The sequence below is a fragment of the Vanellus vanellus genome, assembly GCF_965231255.1.
Source record: "Vanellus vanellus genome assembly, chromosome: 2".
NCBI lineage: Eukaryota > Metazoa > Chordata > Aves > Charadriiformes > Charadriidae > Vanellus > Vanellus vanellus.
Window position 1 is genome coordinate 129,335,832 of NC_138906.1, and position 19,701 is coordinate 129,355,532.

Below are 19,701 nucleotides of genomic sequence, written 5' to 3' on the forward strand. Positions count from 1 at the left end.
GAAAATTGCTCTAAAATGTTCCTCAGAAAATGATTTTTAATATCAAAAGACATTTTCAATCTATATTTTAATTCATTTTTCTTCTATATCTTGGGCAATTGGGATGAGGGTTTTAAGGCTTGCACATCTGTTTTAAAAATCATCCAAATATTGTTTGGAGGAAAATTCTCTCAGGTGCGGAGGGTCATCACTAGGTCTTCCTATCATTCATGCCAACATCCACCCTTCAAGTGTTTTAAGTGGTGCAGGAAAAGACAGGTGGGAAGAAGGATTTCATCTAGGAAAATGATAGCAAAGCATCTGCTCAGGCTTTGAAACACATTACAACGTATTGGATCCTTGTTTCTGAATGTACTCGGTCTGCATATTGTTCCAAAGTAATTATTGCTGTTGTAGTAGGTGACATCAATGATGCTTTGCTGAATAATGCTGTTCCAAACATCAGCTGAGAACTTCACCTATACCATTTTAGAATTACTATCCATACTTAGTTATAATTTTTTTTTCTACAGTGTTCCTAATGAGATTGCACACAATGGCAACAATTAATTAATCTTGAAATTAAGGGACAAGCAGTAGTTCCATATATCAGCATTTTGCGGGACGAGAGACATCAGGTATAATTAAAATACAGGACAGCGGACAGGTGGGAGCTTTAATTATTGATGAAATTCTCTCTAAAAAGAAATTCCATTATAAGCTCTTTAGCAACACTATCTTACTCGATTACTGCGACTCAGGTTTTTGTCACATACCCACCCAGAAACAGATGTGTCCTGCATTTAGATAGAGGAAGGTGCTGGCACACAGCCAGCAGATTAAAATGCCTCAAGGTGTATCAGTTGTCAGCATGGGACCAAGTCCAGGGGATCACTTACTGCCCTGGACAAAACGTCATCTCTCCTTCACGGTGTTATACAGGAGGGTGATATTCTACAAAACGACATTTCTGAAGCATTTCTGAAGGGCTGTCACAGGCAAGGACGTAGTCTTCCAGGGTATCAGCAGCTCAGAGTAGAGTGCAGACTTTCAAATGTGTATCACCATTTCGGTGTGGATACAGCTCTTTGTCAGGGGTTTATGCTAGTTTTTCAGGCACCTGCATTTACTCTGTTTGAAGAAGGGAACTGCTTCTTGAGACTCGGTGCTTCCGATTCTCCACCTTTTCAAGGGAAGTTGGGAGTGATAATCCCATACTCTATAATGTAATTATATTTGAAAGCAGTATGTGCTTAGACACCCAGCAAGAGGAATTGTTTCAGCTCTACTCCAAAACTGACAATCACTACCAAAAACTGTGGGGCTGGGGGAGAGGGTTAGCCCGTTCCCTGTCAGGAAGGTCATTCTTGGGAAATCTCTTGCATCTTCTTTTGTAGACTATCAATCCCATTTACTATCTGTGCACTCAGAAAATCTTAGAGCTTACAGAATGTCTCTGGATTTTCAATTAGGTGCACAAAATAAAGTTGCAAAGCTGTAATTTCTGTTTCTGTATTTAAATTTCCTTCTGTTTATTCACATGTTAGTGCAACTGATGTGTTTGGAAAACCAGCAAAGGGCCCTCTCACCATTTAAAATCTCCAAGGACATCCCTTACAAGAGGCTGCCTACAGAATGATGGGCAGTATGTGCTGAATGCCATGTCAAAAAGCAGGGATAGACACTTAAAGGCTGTAATTAATGTTCATTACAATTAGTGGAAATTTTATGTATATTCCCAACAAAATATATAAGAATCTCCAACATAATACCAATGCATAAGAAATTAGACTTTAAAAACTAGGCAAGTCTCAAGCATATGGCTTTCCAGATGAATGACTTCTTTTTTTTTTTTTTTTTTGCTTTCATTCTCTCCTTCTTTCCTTCAAATTGTAAAATTGGTGGATGAGTGATAGCTAGCATTTGTACCTAGCATTTGATACAAATAAGAATTGAGAATGTAGTTAAACTGGAAAAGAAAGACTGATCTGAGATCTGAAAAGTGACAAAAAAAAAAACAATAAACACAAAGTAATGATAAATTGAATGCACTGAGTTGGAGAAAGTCTAGCAAGGCACAAGCAGGATTGATGGTCGGTGGAAGTTATTTATAATTTTTGTTAAGTTATTAATAGTCAGGTCTATTAGTGAAATTCAAAGACCGTAAGAAGTTTAACCACCTCGGAGGCCAAGGAAAAATAGATGAAAAGGACTGTGTTCTGTAACTGTATAAACAAAAAAGAAAAATTAAATTTGGCATAAGGTATATAATATTTGGCAGACACAATGCAAGGATGTTCATTTGATGAAGGAGACAAACCTGGGAAGTAATAATGGTGCAAGGAACACATGGGATTAACTGTGGACAGCAAAGTATTCATCAATTTGCAATGTGTAACAGCTGCCAGAAAAAGGGCGGTGCAATTTTAGGCTGCAAGCACAAAGACATCATATGGTGGAGGAGGTAAGTAACAGTATCTCTACAGCTCCTATGTCATCTCAGTTAGACTATTGCATGGTGGGGCTGGGGTTTTTTTTGGCTGCTCATTGTCAAAAAACTATACTGTGAATCTGGAAAGAGTTTTAAAGAACAGCAGCAGAAATGGTGAGTTGGCTGAAAGGATGGATACCTTTGGGAAGAAAAGATTATATAAAGAGATGCCACCATCCTGGAAACTGCTTAGTTTCAAATAAAGAACTTAAGTAGCTTAAAGTACTCTAGCTCTTTCCCTCTGCTCCCCCTGCTAAACAGATTCTTTTTTCTTTGAATTTCTTTCAGTTATGTTTTTTGTGCAATTTATGTGTAGTATGAATAAGAATACAAAGCAAAAGGACGTTCAGGGAATAGCATGTTTCTATTAAACTGACGGTGTCTCTTAGTATAGTTAAACTGTAAATGAAAATTAAGATGGAACTACAAATGTTTGATCCTTAACAACACGACTTTATACCAAATTATTTAATTGTAAGGAAGCATAATTAAAAGTAACGATGTGAAATTGAGAGAAGAAAAATTACATTTGAACACCTCGTTCTCAAAGCACAAGGCATTTTGATATTAAAAAAGTGCTCCTTTCTCAGAATCTGATAAAGTTAGACTAAAGAAATTTTACCAAATGTACTGTTAGGATCAGTTCTTTAGTGTCAACAATTATTATGTCTTAAAACATCTCTGATTTTGTCTATGATTACTCAATCTTGGCCGCTACATATCATTTTCAGCTTCTTACATTGGATCTTCTTGAAGACCAGACTTCCTTCTCTTCATCTCTCTCACCCACGCATACATACTGTATAGATGTTTAGCATATACAACAAAGAAAAGTTTTCCAAGCATCATAGACAGTCTAAACATGTGTTACCCATTAACTGTAACAAGTCATAACCATTTAAATTCTTATTTGGTTTGGGACAGATAGACATCTATTAATTTATTTTTTCCCCAAGCATACGTAAAATTTAAAAATCTCTAGTTTATCCAAAGTATAAATACCAAAGGAATAAGCTGTCAGTAGCACTTAGTAGTGTTCTATTAACAAACTAAATGTTTTCTGTACTTTAGGCTTTTTTCAGTACTTTTGCTTTATTTCATTTTCAAGATAACCTAGATTGAACAGTGACTCATAACTGTGGGTTACAGTTGTCTACAACACTTAAGAAAGACTTTAGGACCTCTTAACAGGTCTCTAAACAGGAAATTTGTTCATTTTCATGGAGGAATTACAGTATGTACATTTGCCTCTGTGTCATGGGATGAGCAAAGTCAGGTCCAGATGATGAAGGGGCTGTGCTCCTTGACACAACTGTTTCGGGGAGCAGCATGACTGAAGCTGATGGCATCAGTCACCACTGACTTGATATTATGGCAACAGTCCCCCATGTCCGTCCTCAAATCCACATTAACACCTCAAAGCAGTGCATAATCATTCATGCTCTTTCTGAATCTTCCTGCCCCATTACCCACCTGTTTAACCATAACGTTTCAGGAGTCCCTCCCTTTTTCTCTCTGGGTTTTGTTCTCTACTGAAGGTCCCAGTGCTGAGCAAATGTATAAGGCAGCTGGTTCAACTGGATGGTAGGAAAAGCTGCAGTTCTAGCAATTCTTTCAGTTATGTAAATAAATTTGGGGTAACTTCAATGAAGAACGATAATTTATTGTATTCAATATTCAGATTTTAAATGTGTTTGTCTCTCAGAATATTTCTATAATTTTTTAAGATGGAAGGTGACTGTTGCTAAGGTTAGGGAGAAAAAGATAGGGAAAAATAGGTGAGGATATTCAAATATTTCTTTTGCAAAAATTCTAAAAATTCCCTTTAAAAATTGCATTGCTCCCTAAAGAGTTATTGTTTCAGATTTAGAAAGTCAGTCTTTAAAACTATAAAAAGGGGGGTTATTTCTGCCTCAGAAGTAAATCTCAATGCTTCCTCTGCTAATCAGTGCCTTCTAATACCTCTGTAGCACAGGAGGTAACATTGTGAAGACATTATTTATTCTCTGTCTTCATATATACACTACAAACATACTGCATAAAGTAGTGTATGCATACAATAGTTTGTGTGTATGTGTATGTGTACCTATATACAAAACCCATGCACACCTTATGTTACTTTTGGTGTGCTATCTCATGTCTATGGTGGACTTTCGCTGAATAAAGTATCCTTTAATCTGCGTTGAGCACTTTTTTGATGCGAAGTTGTTAAATGTTCCTACATTATTTAAGTCATTAGCATGATTTTTCTAGCTAACTATCTACTAGTCTTATGAAGTATTTCCTGTGAGCATGTTTTGCAGCAGCTCAGGTAAAAGGAGTTGGCAGCACGGTGTCAAGAATAAACTTTAAAAGGGCTCTCTAAAAGTAATGCTTGGAAGGTATTCATTTGACCTTCAGTGACAGAGCTTATGCCTTGCAAATTGATTAATACAGATACAATATCAAATCATTTTTCATACAATTTTTTAATGTTTGTTAAATGCTGGAGCAGTATGTAAACAGAGTATTTGGCATTTTTATTAGGCTGCGGAACTCAGTCATTTCCTTTGCAACAACATCTCATAAACTATTTTGACAGTCTAATAAACTATAAAAAGCTGTGGTAAAAACTGGCTCTGAATGTTATAACCGTACAAAATGGAAAGAGCAAGAGAAAACATCTATCACTGAGATTATTATCACTGTTGCCATGGCAACCTGGTTGCAATGGCAATATCTCCATGGTTCTGCTGTTTGTTATCATCTTTCTTGATTTTACATCATTGAAATTGTAGTAATTACACTCTGCCTGATGAAAAATGCATGCTGTCATGGCAACTAAGTCAAATATTCTTAATCATTTCACCTCTTCAATCTAAAATGTAATTGTTTGTCAGTAAAATAGGTTATACAGAAGGCTTCTATGGACTTATGATTGCCTTAAGTGTTTTGCAAAAATTGTGCTTTTAGGCTCAAGACCCTAAGCTAAACTAATACTCTACAATGGTAAACAATGACTCATTAGAGAAAGTAATCAGTTCCTATTAATTGTAGAGTAACTTCTAATGTGATAGAATAATGCAATATAAAACATATTACTTGAAATCAAATGTACCAGAGAACATTGACAATATTGCTAGAATCTTGAGGTAAATTGTATGTGATTCAGATTCTGTATTCATTTCATTCGAGCCCGCTCGCCACTTATATCTCAAGAGTATCCACCTAAAACTTAAAATACTTTTTTTGTTATATTCATTGACTGCTCCCTCACCTCCACGTAGACATTTATTTTTTTGTAAAGTCAAGGCTGAAGATTTAAAACACTGAAGACAATCTAAGGGAAAATAGTAATAAAGACATCAAAATTTTGAGCACTACATTAAAATTCAAATCTCTTGCTTTTCCCTCTGGTAATGTACTGTGCATCTTTTCAAACTGACTGTAAACCAAATTTTCAAAGGGATCTCAGTCTAGCCAGACATGGTGGGTCTGCAATACATTGGCAACATTATCTTGTAAGGTACCCGTTGCAGGTACAAACGATGAAATTCGTAAGTCTCATTTCCCAGCTCACGCATTTTGTCCCCTAGAAAGCCACTTCCTCTTCAGACTATCATTTAAGCTGCAGTTAATTGTTATTTCAGTAAGTTATCATGATTAATTGCGGGGTCAGACTTGCTGAGGACTTTTTTTTAATTGGACCTGTTTGCCTATACTTGAGCATGTCTGATAAACTTATTTTTGTCACTTTGTAATGAAGTGAATTCTCTGATACTTACTTATCACCTGGGTTTGTATGTGCTCCACTTTGTGTTTTTTCAGGGCTTTTACTACTGTTCAGGCGTGACCAGATGGTTCGAGTTAAGTTGAGGCACAATGTCAAGTTTCTGCTTCAAGCACGATTGCTTGTCCTATTCATATTTTGTACACATTGGGATTTTTTGTCATCTGGGGAACATGGAAGAACATTTCCTCAACACTCCGAATCAATTAGGGATTTGTTTTGGGTTTTTTTTTTTTTTTTTTTTTCTGGGAATAATACTGTGCACCCAAGTGCCCAGCCCTGAATTATTTCTACTTCACTAAGTTCTTCATTTAATCCTTCACAAATATTAATGAACTCTTCAGAACACTTCTGCAAGAGAAGGGAGTATTGCTGATAAGTAACCAAGACAGAGGGAAATAAGGAGCCTTATTCGTGGCCACACAAGAGGTTACGAGATGCCCAGCAATCAAACCCAGATTTTCACTGAGGTCTTACCTAAAAGGTCATTCTTGTTTGAAGGCCAAATTATGAACTATTCACCCAAACAACATTCCCACTGGAATGACTGCATCCTTCTCTCTTACGTGACTCCTGTCACAACTCCTTGGTGACTCTACTACATGCAGGATTAAGGTTTAGGGAAACTGCGCTAAAATGGCATGCCCACTGGGAATGCCACTGGCAATTATTCCCCAGTAGGGAGCATGATTTCTCCCACAGAACTACTCAAGTTGAGCCACAACTCAAGCTGGGTAGAAAATTTGTCCTTTTGTGAGAAACATCCTGCTACTTTTAATTTAGCTGCTCCTTTCTCCACAAGAAATCAAAAGCTACATATGTCCAAGTTCCCCAAGAGGGAATCATGCTGTCAAGCTCCATTACCATAGGGAAAAGAAACCAAATTTAAAAACAAAACAACAACAACAACAAAACCCATAAAAAAACAGACAAAAAAAAACCAAACAAACCAGAAAACTAGCCACAAAACAAAAGATAAATTTATCCACTGTACAAATAACTAGCAATTTGAAATTGTTCACTAAATGCAAATATCTGGCTTTAAAGGACAAAAGCCACAGACCACTTAGTTGGTGAAACAGTAAAAATGGATCAGATCCCAAAGAGCTAAAATATGGCTCCTCATTCACCTGTACTGAATTTCTGCCTCTATTGAATTAAGTGTTTTATGAGTCATTGGAACAAGTTAAGAGGGAAAAATGCATAATGATCCTCAAGTCAAATATCTTTTTTCTGGTGACTGCCCTCAGATTTTCATCCCAGTCTTGGATAAGATTCTGTCATTCATCCCATATTAATTTCTACATCAACTTTCTCAGTGGAACCTCTTCACATTTATTGACAACAGTAAGGTCAATTAAGTTACGAATGTCGCTCTTTTATTTTTAGAAAGCCTAGAGCCTTCCCATTTCTTAACCATCATCTGGGGTTTTCAAATACTTCCAGATAGGCACCTTTCCATTGACTTTAATGGGCTTTGCATCAGGTCATAAAACCCTGCCTGCGTTCTAAATTTTCCTTAACTAGATGTTCATTCAGGTTGCTACTGCCTGTGCCTTAGACCTAACAACTCTGCCTGGTGTCCTCTGGTCACTTTCGACTTCTCATCTCAGTAGCTTTGCCTTCAGGTAGAGCCTCCATTGAGATTATCACCATCTGAATCTGCCACATTGTTCGTTAGTGACACCCAGCGTGTAGCTTCCCCACCCATGCCACAGCCCGGCTGTGGTCTCCTGATCCGCACGATGCCTGTCAGTGGTCTGCAAACTCAAAAACTCTCATTCCTCTCTCCTGCTGGTACGTTTGGCTATGACTTGAGGTCAGATTTGGCCTCGTGGACTGGAAACCCCAGCAGAAGGAATGCAAACATTATAATTTTAATTTATGAATTAACAATAACCTGAGAAATCAGAGGTTGTGGAGGCCCCATCCCTGGAGGTGTTCAAGGCCAGGCTGGACGTGGCCTTGGGCAACCTGGTCTAGTGAGAGGTGTACCTGCCTACAGCAGGGGTGTTGGAACTTATGATCTTCAAGGTCCTTTCCGACCTAAACCATTCTATGATTCTGTGATTTTATGAATCTCTTGCCTCCTCTACTATTATGTATAATTTGTCCTAACTGACTTGTCATGACTATTTACACAAAAAAATAAGATGTGGTCTTTGTGCAGAAGCATTTAACAGTTGCATTTTAAGCTTCACCTGGGCTGGATGCAGGACGAAGACAGAAGGGTTAGTAGTAGTCCTGTCTCTGTGCCATAGGCCCCATGTTACTAATAGATAATAGATTTTTGTTTGCTGACAAGGGAGAAGTTTGTACAGTGACAACAAAAAGGTCAGTTTTTCCCATCAATTATGACAAAACAGTATTTGTGAAATTTCAGGTGGTTAAGAATTTCCTTATAGTTTTTGAGATTGGAAAATATCTGTGAAGTTTAATGTGCACAATACAAACAAAAACTTAATATTGGCAGTATAGATGAGCTACAGAGTTCCACGTAAGGTCGTTTGGTAGGTGACTTTGCTAGCTATCTGTTAGGATTACTCTTATAAGTACTCAGGTATACTTTCTGTGCCCTAAATAGCATCTTCTGTGAACTCTGTTAAGCAATAAAATTTGTCACTTGCTTTCCTGGAGATAAGAGGCAAAGAAGTAAGTTTTTCTTCTGCAATTAAAATTACTGTTATAAAGCAGATGTACTCTGGCTTCTCCTTTTCCATCCCACCTTTTAGTGAATGCATGTGTCATTTGAAAAAAAAAATAAAAAAAAAATGGAAGATACTTTCATAATACGAAAAGGTTTTATCATCATACTTTATGGTTTCTTGAGATTTTTTTGATCAACAGAGCAATCTAACTGCTCAATCTCAGGTAAGTAAATATGAGCTGAATGAGGGCATAGAGCATGAAACAAAAGTAGAGAAGAAGAAACCAAACCTGTCTCTGTATTTCCGGTATTTATGGAACAAGACTGACTCAGTAAGGAAATCTCTTGCAATGTATAGATAGATGAATTTTTGCTGCCCTTACATTTCTCCTGCAATTTCATTAAATATTATTTCTGATGTTGCTTTCATTCTTACTGATTCTTTGCTGGTTTATTTGTATGTATACTCAGAAGCTATAAACAAATACAGAGGTGGCTAGATTCTTTGCCTCAGAATGTCTTTCTGGTTACTAAGGAATTGCACAGGCCTCTGACAATAATTGTCCATTAAGAGTAAACATTATGCTACAAAAACCTCATTGTGGAACTGGAAAAGGTCCAGATTATAGACAGTCAGTTTAAGAAAAGATCTCAAAAAAACCCCCAACCTTGTGATCCTAAAAAGCAATATAAAATATTTCCCCAAATCCTTACGGCAGAAATACTATTTACGTGTAGAAGTATGGAAAAGACCTTATAAGTCACCTTTTGTCTCAGTAGGTCTTTCATTTCATAATGCAAGCTGAGATGTGAATTTCTATTCTTTCTTTCAAAACTTTCCCATAGCAGCCTTAAGGATGGGTCTAATAATTCTTTTAATCGAAGCACACACTGTAATGTGAATCCAAAACATAAACTTAGTGAAAGATGCCTGGAGACATTCATCAATTCCTACTTCAGATGATGGAATGTTATCTTATTTAAAGATTTTCAAAACCAGCCCAGTGGGTTGCGATATCAACCTATGTTTCACCAAAGTGGTGACAAGTTTGCTGTATTGGGACTGGTTTTGGAAAACAGGATCCAGTTGATCATGTGGATTTTGCAGTGAAAGGTGTAGACTGCTGAGTGGCTATGTATGACAACTCTAGGTAGAAGTTAACACATATATTTTAATTGCAAAATAAATTTCAGTTTGCATTAACTTGCAGCAGATCCCTTCAAATTGAGACACTGCAGGACAACTTTTACTGATCCCACTTTATAATACCTGTAAGGCAATAGAAAATCTCAAGCAAAAAGGCTCAAATTATTAATGTGTAGGGCGTTTTTTTTGGTGTCAAGCAGCAAGACTGGAATTATTATGAGATTATTTTGGTTTGATGGGAAAATTTTCTTGAAGAAGTCTAAACCATGAATTCATAGAATATAATAGAATGGTTTGGTTTGGAAGATCATCCAGGTCCACTCCCTTGCCATTATTGCAGCTTTATCCTCCTAAGTGCTTGAATTGGTTGAATATGTTTCCTATCTCTTCTTTCTGACATTTTAGAGGCCAGCTGACGCAACCTGGTAACTGACAATAATTCTTGAAGGTGGCCCTTCAAGAATTGGAACGATTAGGTAGGCGCAGGTGCTAGTTTTTATGAGCTGGGTTCAAAGCTGAGTTGCAGTTTCTTGTGCTATCTGTAGAGTTGCTTCTCATAAAAATAACATTTTACTTGAAAAATTAAGGGACCAGATATTAATAAAAGAGGCCCTGAAGTCGGTTTCTAAATCTGACTTTTTCACTATTTTCCCTTTGACTGACCGTGTCAACTACAGCACATCTTGAGCTTCCTTTGAGACTGGAGAGAAGAGAGATTGAAGAGATACGTGGAAGTACTTCTGCAATTTCTCATATCACTGACCACACTAATTTTCAAAGGGGGATCAGAACAGCTCAATGCAGAAGACAGTCACCGATTGACCTCACCACCTCATGGCCTTGTCCTTGCATTCTTGTCAGTCATTTGCCCTTACCTTCTTTCTCAGCTACAGTGGATGTCACAGTATTCTTTTATTTTCCTACATATATTCAAAGAGTATGATCTGTAGAAAGCTCTACTTCTTGTCTCTCCAGACCATTATTTTACTAGGATACTCACTAGAGAAAGTACATTGAATTCCCATGTTTTTTCTAGCAATGGGTAGAAGTCATCTTGATTGTACAGCTAATGATCTGGGATGAAAAGACTGACGGAAGTGTGTTATGTGTACACATCGTGATGCACTCTCTTATCAAGTGTACATCATTTGGACAGATGCAAGTCCCTTCAATTTCAGTATAATCTCTGCACCCTGATATAGTCTGGTGTTCCTTCAAGTATTTTCGAAAATTAAGATCTTTGGAAAACAAAACTAAAAGAAAAGTGTATGTTTTTCTAATAAGAGCAAGTTAGTGAGTCCTTCAATATTTCCAGCATTTCAAGGCAAGTTGTTTGTCTTTTCCTTTGGATCTTTCAACGTCTGTGAGACTTCCTTTAATGAACCAGAATTTAGCAATGGACTTAGCATACTGGAACTGATATATGGACAAGTAACACACTTAAGGACCCTCTTCAAGATTTAGGCTTCTTAAAGGTAGTAATAAGACACTGGCAGGGGATAATTTCAAATTACTTTTTTCTTTCTAATTGGCAATTAGGTCTAATTAACTTTTAGTTAATATTCAATGATTTCCTTTAACAAATGGAACCCTGATGAGATCACATCTGTTAAGACCACTTGGTTTGTGTCTTCATTTTCTGCATATTTCTATAGCTTATAATGAATTCAGCTTCAGACTAAAAGAAGATCATGTATCAGCTGGAATGAAAGTATGCATTTATCTAAAGTTACCATGACTCCAGAAAACTGAAACAGTAATTTGAAAAATAACATTACTACGTAATCCTCAGAGCTTGAGGTAGAAAACTTGTAGAGATCAAGCTGGAACTTTGAATATTGGGGGGTTTCTTTGATATTACTGGATTCCTTTTGCGAAATGATTTATAATATTGCTCTGATACTTAGACCCAATGGATAGAAATTTAAAGAGTCGTCTCCTCAGTTACTAGCTTCAGGGGAAAAGACAACCACTGGATAAGTGCTCATTCAAAACAAGCTGGAGATTCTGTCTCAGTGTATATATAATGAATATATTTTGCTGATGGATCTTAGAAATTAATGTTAAGGTTTACTTGAATCTCCCAGGATGAAAAACTGGAGATAGCAGATTATGTTATATTAATGAGACATGAGCAAGCAAATAAGTATACTTAAGACTTTTAGGAACTCAGCTGCAAAATTTTATCCTTACATGGACAGTCCAGCTAACAAAAATAGAGCTGTTTGCATGAGCACAGAACATTTGCCTAAGTAAAGGTTTGCAGGACAGTCATTAGGCACATTTTGTTCCCTTAGCTTTCCAGGCACTGATTTCATTCAATATCTATTTTTGTTTATTTTTTTTTTTATTTTCTCACATTGCTCTAATATGTGTCATGGCTGGATTTTTTTATGCTACTCACCCTATGTTTTTCCTTCTGTTCCTGTCCCAGTCGGAGCATGTTTTCTGCAATCTCTCAGTAAAATAACATGCTAGTAAATCCTTGGAGACTGTCTCTATTTTAATCCTGCTGATTAGGAAGACTTTTCCAACTCGTTTTTTCATCAGTTCAGTATTTAATAAATACGCAGGTGTTGCTCATCTTATGTGGATTAAGTGACATTTTGGCCAGCAGAGTAATACCTTTCTATTTGAGGAAAATTCACACCGTATAGACCACAAAATTAAAGATTGGTTATGACTAGTATTTTGTATTCGAACATCAGATTCTATTTCCTTCACAGGAAACAAAAATTTTAAACTTTCCTTGAAGAACCGAAGCAAAACAAAAATGTCAGTACACAACATTTTTATTGTTAAAATGCTGTGCTAAAGTTCATGTAACAAGCAAAATTTACAGTGGTACAAAGCTACATAGAGTAGCTGGATGGGAATAGCAGAAGTCATTATTCTTTGTATAAACACCATATGTCATAAAAGTTTGTTTTGGCTCAAATATAGGGCCGCTATGTATCAAACCTTTGCCACTTCTTTTTTGCAATTCAGGATTTATTTTTTTCCTGCCTTTCAAATTGAACTCTAGTTCTTTGAATAAAAAAAAAAAAAAAATAAAATGGACTTTCCTCAGAATCAGCAGAGATTGTTACTAACTCCTGTGGCATTTCTCTACCTAATTCAGATCCCAGATTTCACCTTTCCCTTGCATATGACAGGCTTGGTTCAATTCTCGTTTGCCATGGTTCACACTGATGTGACCATGCTGACATTGTGGAATTACTTCCAACTTTTATCTGTGACAGTGAAATGGGAATGATGGCTGCTCACTCTGCTGCCAAACTCTTCTGTAATGTAATCTCATTAATTTCCAGAAGTCAAGTAAGTCTTGGTTAGGTGGAACCCTTCCAAAAACAACCCCACAAGTGCCCAGGAAAAAAGTAACTGACTATATGATATTCTGTGGGATATGTTTTTATCAAAACCAACCAACCAAACAAAAAACCCCAACAACTTGAATTCCTATTTTAATATTTAAGAGCACTGTACAGGTTCTGTATTTCATTCTTAAAAGCAAGGTCCTAGCACCTTAATGTAGAATATGATAGTACTTCTCATGAAAGAAGGGTTGTTAATTAGCTCTAATGCTTCACCTAGAACAGGCTTTTGTTAATTATATATGCCTAGGTTAAATATTAATGGTTAGCATTTATAAAGAGCTTTGCATTTTTGTAAATACTCAGCAAACATAAACTAATTATATGTCACAATATCATGTCTAATTAGATAACTGTGTAATTTCCCCACAAGATACATTATTTTTCACTTCCTGTCACTAAACTATTGTGTAGTATTGCTTTACATTGCTAAATTGTTTCTTTCCACTCCAGGAATGATTGAAATAGAAGAAAAAAAAATACATGAAAGCTGCCTGGGAAATTTCATTTTCTCATTGGAAAATTCTAAGCTTGCTGTTTGCTTGAAGGAAAGAGTCGATTTTGCTGAAGCTCCTGAACAGAAAAAAATGTGTGGTTTCTTTGTACAATGTGGAAATGTTACATATGGTGTTTTCAATAAAAAAGATTTGGGAAAGTCTTTTTGCTCCAAAATGTTGGTTTCTGTATACTAAATATAAATATACTTGCCCCCTTTTGCAGAAACCTTTTGAAATCTCTTATACTGCTGGCTTTTGGCCTAATCTTTTCTCTACTGCTGGGAAACATTTGTAACTTGTAGTATACGTAGCATTAACAGATATTCTATGCATCCTTCTGGACAAAATATGTGTTACTTTTGATCTGAACATTATTAAAACAGTATGCTCTGATACCTGTCCATTTGTCTGTCTGTTCTTTTTGTGTTATCCATTCTTAACTTTTCTGAAGACGTCAGTTCTGGGATCAGTTTGGAATGATAAAATTAAATTTGTATCTTGAAAATTCAGGTGAGATCATGAAATCAAGATTACCTTATCAGTAGAATACCTTACCTACTATCCAACTGAGCTTAGCTTTATTGAAAATGGTGAATGTTGCTACATTTGCTCTCCCCTTCCATCTGTCACATGAATGCTGAGATATGTCCTGTGAAAACTGATGTCACTGCCTTTGCTGAATGGCAAATTGCTTCAGAAATTTCTTACGTCAATGCACCGAGAGTGACTTAAACTTGGATTTCAGAAAATTTGTTTCTTTTATGTAGGATGAGACCTGTCTCTTAAGAGATACTTGTCTGTGATACACCCTGCTACCAAATTGCACCTTGGTATTTACCATGTAAGCTTGAAGGAGCTTCTCTGCTTCTGACTCACATGTGTCAGACCTGGGGTTTGTTAAGATAGTGCTAATGCTACAAGATTTGCTTTTACTATTTCTTATTTGAACAGGAAACAACTTGAGTCAGGACCTTTCCTTTTCCCACAGGGCAGCATCCTGGCTACTGGGACATGAAAAGCCCTTTATGCACCACGGGCAGAATGAACAGCCTTTTTTTCCTAATACTTGGCAAGGTTATGAAGTTGTCAGTTTTAGTTGTTGCTCACAGTTGTCGTTTTGCCCAAGCAGATCCCTGGCACCAGGAGGTGACATGGCATCTTTCACTGAGGCACTAACAAATAAATGTATCTACCCATGAATTTTTCTTCTTTAAAAGAATGAGTAATGGTTAAATTCCTCATCTGTGATTTTTAGAAGGAGCTAAGGGAGTGAAGTGCTCAAATCCAAGTGAAAGTCAAACATATAAAACTCTTAGGCCCTTAAATGTTAGGACTGCCTGTTCCTAGGGTTTAACAACATAACAACCGTTGTTCAAATTAGAAACCACGTAAGAGCGAAGTATTGACAAAAATTAGGTTGCTTATTTAGGTACTCATGGAAGGACTGAGCTGCAGTGGCAACCCTGACCCCAAATCACTTACATTTACATTTCCGGTAATCTTGGCAATGCAGTTAAGTCATCTTTGCTGCACTTTCTAAACAAAAAGGACTATTTCAAACCATGTGTAGATTGTGGTGAACATCATGTATATCATGAAAAGAAAAAGGAAAGATCCGTCTGTGCTCCTCGCAACAACAGCTTCAGTAAACACAGAAGCGAAATCATCTGAAGTTTGTGTTTAAGGTAAAAGGTAAAAGAAGAAAGAATTTCCAAAATTATGTTCTAGGAGGCCTTTCTGGAGTAACCATGCAAACTTAGTTGTTGCCTCTCGGTCCATTTTAGATTTATTGGAGGTATTAAGGAAGCTGTATCTCTTTTGAAGAGCACTGCCTACTGAAGTTACAGCTCTTGGGTTATGCAGGCCCCGCGTCCTTTCTCACACAGCCCCCGTTCATGTTATGGATGCCCTCACCCTGCCTCTGCCTAACTCTAATTCATAAACAAACAGATTCCCAAGGTTGTGGCAAAGCACAGCTGCAGTACAAACACAGATATTAACATTCCCACAGCTTTAGAAATATGGTATTACAGCTCATGGAATTTAATAGAGTGCCACACACTCAATTCCTGTGTCACTGATGTTATTATATGTATGTTAGAAATCCTATCTGAAAGGTACAGATTACTTCAGTGCCTTTTGTTCATCACTAACTCTAGAAACCATATGGAGTGGGATTTTTCAAAAGCACATACCATGGACCTAACTATGCTCCAGTTCAAACCAGAGAGAGTTTTATCATTAACTTCAGTGGAACTTGAAGTAGGGCGGCACCAGCAGCTGTAGAAGATCCAATCCTTTATGCTTATTGAAAGAAAGATGACAGAGGGACTCATTCTGGATTCAAGTCAATGGGCTCTTTGGATGTGAAGGAAACTAATGTCTGGCTCTTGTGAAGGAAACAGGACCTCACCAATAGGACTTCAGAGAATGACTTTGGCTCCAGACTTGTTGACATGGGCTCCTCGACTCAAACAGTTTCCAGGAACATATGCATTGGCGCATTAAGAGTCCCGCTGCAGGATTCGGTTCTGAAGGACGTTGTAAGAATGAGCTTAGTGCCATTCATTTTGAGTTCTAATGCTTACGTTTCCAGACAATATTACACACTGTGGTTGTAAGTAGTATTTGAAATGGCAAAAGCAACCTGAAGTGCTGAATGGGTACCTTAAAGCTAAGATTCTGCTGAAGCATAACACAACTCAGGGCAGGCAAGTGAACACTTTCAAATCTCCATGGAGTATACAGCGTTTATAATAACAAAGAATTAAAGATGAATCTACAGGACATCAACTGCTTTTGTATCTCAGAAAAGCCTTTGGGGGATTGTGAGCTTTTTGGAGGTAATTCAAATTCACGTATAGCCCTGATCCCAGAGTGTACCTTGAGTGCAAAGTAGATCTACACCACTACTGGCCTCTCTTAGCTATTCTAAAGTGCCTTTCCAAAGCAAGGTAATAAAGAATTACTTAGAACTGATTAAAGAGTTACATCCCATTTCCAAATGTGCTGGAGAAATATAAAAAAATTTTAATTTAGATAAGAATCAGGCACTATCATTTTAGTCTGATAGCATTTCACATCACTTGTAAAGCTGAATGACTACAGAAAGTGAAGGGCAATAATGAACTGATACTCTGCTTCAAGTGAGATTAAATTTTAAACAAATATCTGTATATAGATGGAGCTTTCTAGAGGAGTCTAAGGAGAAAAAGCTTGATATGCATTAATACAAGTATACTCTACAAATCTTCAACTTAACCCCAGGGTATCCACCTTATGTACAGTGTATTAGTATTTAATTTTACCTGAATATTCCTTTCTTTGTTATTTCAGTCCTCGCCCACAACCTCTTGGGATATATTTTTCATGGCATTTTGGTTTTGTGCTAATATTTCAATGCCTTTTATTTTTTTTCCTTCCCTTCTTCTCCATTCCTGTTGGTTAGTTTTTGGATGTTTCTTTAGACTTTCCTGAGATAATGAACCAAGAAAGCCTGGAAACCTGGTGATGCAGCCTCTGTATGATAGCTGGAAGACTCAAAACACATGGCAAGCCTCTAAATTTAAGCACTATAATATCTTCTTTCCCCTTCAATAACCGTATTTAACTTCAGTCCTCAGGTTATGCAGGGCTCCAATAAACACTTTCTCCACAACAGAATATTTGGGGGCAAATCTTGCCTGTGGTCTGGCATCGTGCCCAGCTCACAGGAACAAAGGGTTGGGTCAGTTTCTTCCAGGTTTCTAAGCCTGCAGTATTTCTTCTGAATAGAGATGGCACGCATTTTGTGGGGCAAAATGCTAGACTAAGTCTTATATGCTGAGTTAGGACTGGGTGGGGGGTTGACCTACCAGCCACGCATTTAGCCCTTAATTCAGCCTTGGGCTATACCTCACCAAACCCCAGGAAAAACGGAAAGTTATTATAGCTCCACGCAGCCTTTCTGTGAAACAGACGATGGCAAAGGTTTGTATCTGACCCTAAAATATAAATCAATGTTATGCTACTAGATTTACCTTGACAACAGGAAGCAAGCAGGCTATCATTATTCCTGCACCAAATATTTTTATTTTCGTAAATTATAAATATTACGTTTTCCTCTCCACCTTCAGTCTTAAGAATGTGGTTTCACATTTCATTTAATGCTAAATGGTTCATTACATAGAGTAGCAACTTAGTTCTCTTATTATGGTGTTATCTTTCACTTTGTCAAAATATGTCTACTTGATAAGAAATCTGACAGAAGTTGCTTATGATGGGATCACTAACAGCCATCAGTTTCTCTCTAGCAAATGAAACTGTAACCATGGAAACGGCCTTTTTTTGCCAGAATGAAAATGAGACAGCACTCTGCTGCAGCCATTAGTAGAATACACAAATGTCCCTCAAGGCAAACATCTAAAGCAAATGGACTGCAAAGTAAGGAGCACTAATTTCTATTTATTTAGGATTTGTAAACCTAGCAGAGCAAGATATTAACAAAGGAACAAACAAAAGGAGGTTAAAAAAAAGATGTTTGTATTTTTCTTTCCATTTACAAAGCTCCTCATTTTAAATAAAAATACTTTATTCTGGTTTTATAAGTATAAGCTTAAATGGTACTATAACAATGCACTTAAATAATGGTGTGGTTTGATCGTGCCCTTTGTATGCAGAAAATAATTTTTAAAAATCTACACTATAAGAACAGTTGGGTTTTTTTTTTAATTTTTGGAAATGCATATTTTAGTGCAAAAGTATTAAAATTACTGAGTGTGAGAAAATTTTTTTTCACATTGTTTAATTTTCACACAACCCTGTTCATTCTGATAAGATACAGCAGGGCTGATAATAAGTCTGTTCTAAACATTATCAGCGGTCAGCCACAGGCTGTCAAAGACCTTTCAAGTGTCAGAGTCTTCTTACCATCCTCTTTATTCATTACTACGCCCCTCTTGCTACAAACTACTTATTGAATGCACAGATTCTTTTGACAGACTTGGGTTAGGTGAGGGGTCTTAAGCCGTCTACAATGTACATCAGTAAGATATATCTTAACTTGTATGCCTTCTCCTTTCACATAAAAAATCATAGTTACTTTGGGAACAGCGATGTCTAACCCCTGTTCTATTTCCAGCTCACTGAATAAACTGGATACAATTTTCCACTAGGATAATTAGTTCGTTAACCAAAACCGTTTAGATATTTAATTCATAGCTAGCGATGGATTCAAATCATCGTGCCAATTGCTTAGAGGTATGTTGGGGTGCTTCAGATACCTGTGTGCTTGTAAATATGACAAAGTGACATGCTGTGACAGCCACTTTCAGAGAGCTGTTTCCTACAGTGTGATTAGAAATACCCACCGTTGTTCTGATATGTTTCACATAGGTCAAGGTTAAGATGTACTTAAAGAAGTTGCCTACCGCCAGCTTACTGGCTGTAGCTGTAAAAAAATAAAGAACTGGCAATGACAGAGTAGAAATACTAACCTGAGAAGGCTCTAAAGACAACGTGCTCAAGCTTTTATAAACTCACACTCCTTGACCTTTATGGTTTGGTAAGTGTTAACCATGTCACAAATGACCCGACGTGGGTAATTAAACCTTCATGACAAAGACCACTACCTCACTGCAAAGTTACTTGGCTATCCTACCTGCAAAATACCCCTAAAATACTCCCTCTCAAATCAAACCTATGTGTTAAAATAAACACAAAAAAAGGGAGAGGTGTCTTGATTTTTGTTTTTGCTTGGTTTTGTCTTTTAATTGTCCTAAGCATATGTTCAGCCATATGCGTGGGTATATACGTATTC

The 19,701-nt window shown here is 37.0% G+C and overlaps 1 protein-coding gene across 1 annotated transcript in view; it reads left to right on the forward strand.

Annotated features, from left to right (window-relative positions):
* Positions 1 to 19,701, forward strand: part of CHD7 (chromodomain helicase DNA binding protein 7) — a gene marked incomplete at its 5' end in the record, with an annotated part of 588,463 nt that overhangs the window by 167,344 nt on the left and 401,418 nt on the right. The window contains 2 exons of the mRNA XM_082499229.1: positions 9,087 to 9,218; positions 10,171 to 10,191. Of these exons, the coding sequence (XP_082355355.1) occupies positions 9,087 to 9,218; positions 10,171 to 10,191 (153 nt within the window). The remainder of the gene's footprint in view (positions 1 to 9,086; positions 9,219 to 10,170; positions 10,192 to 19,701) is intronic.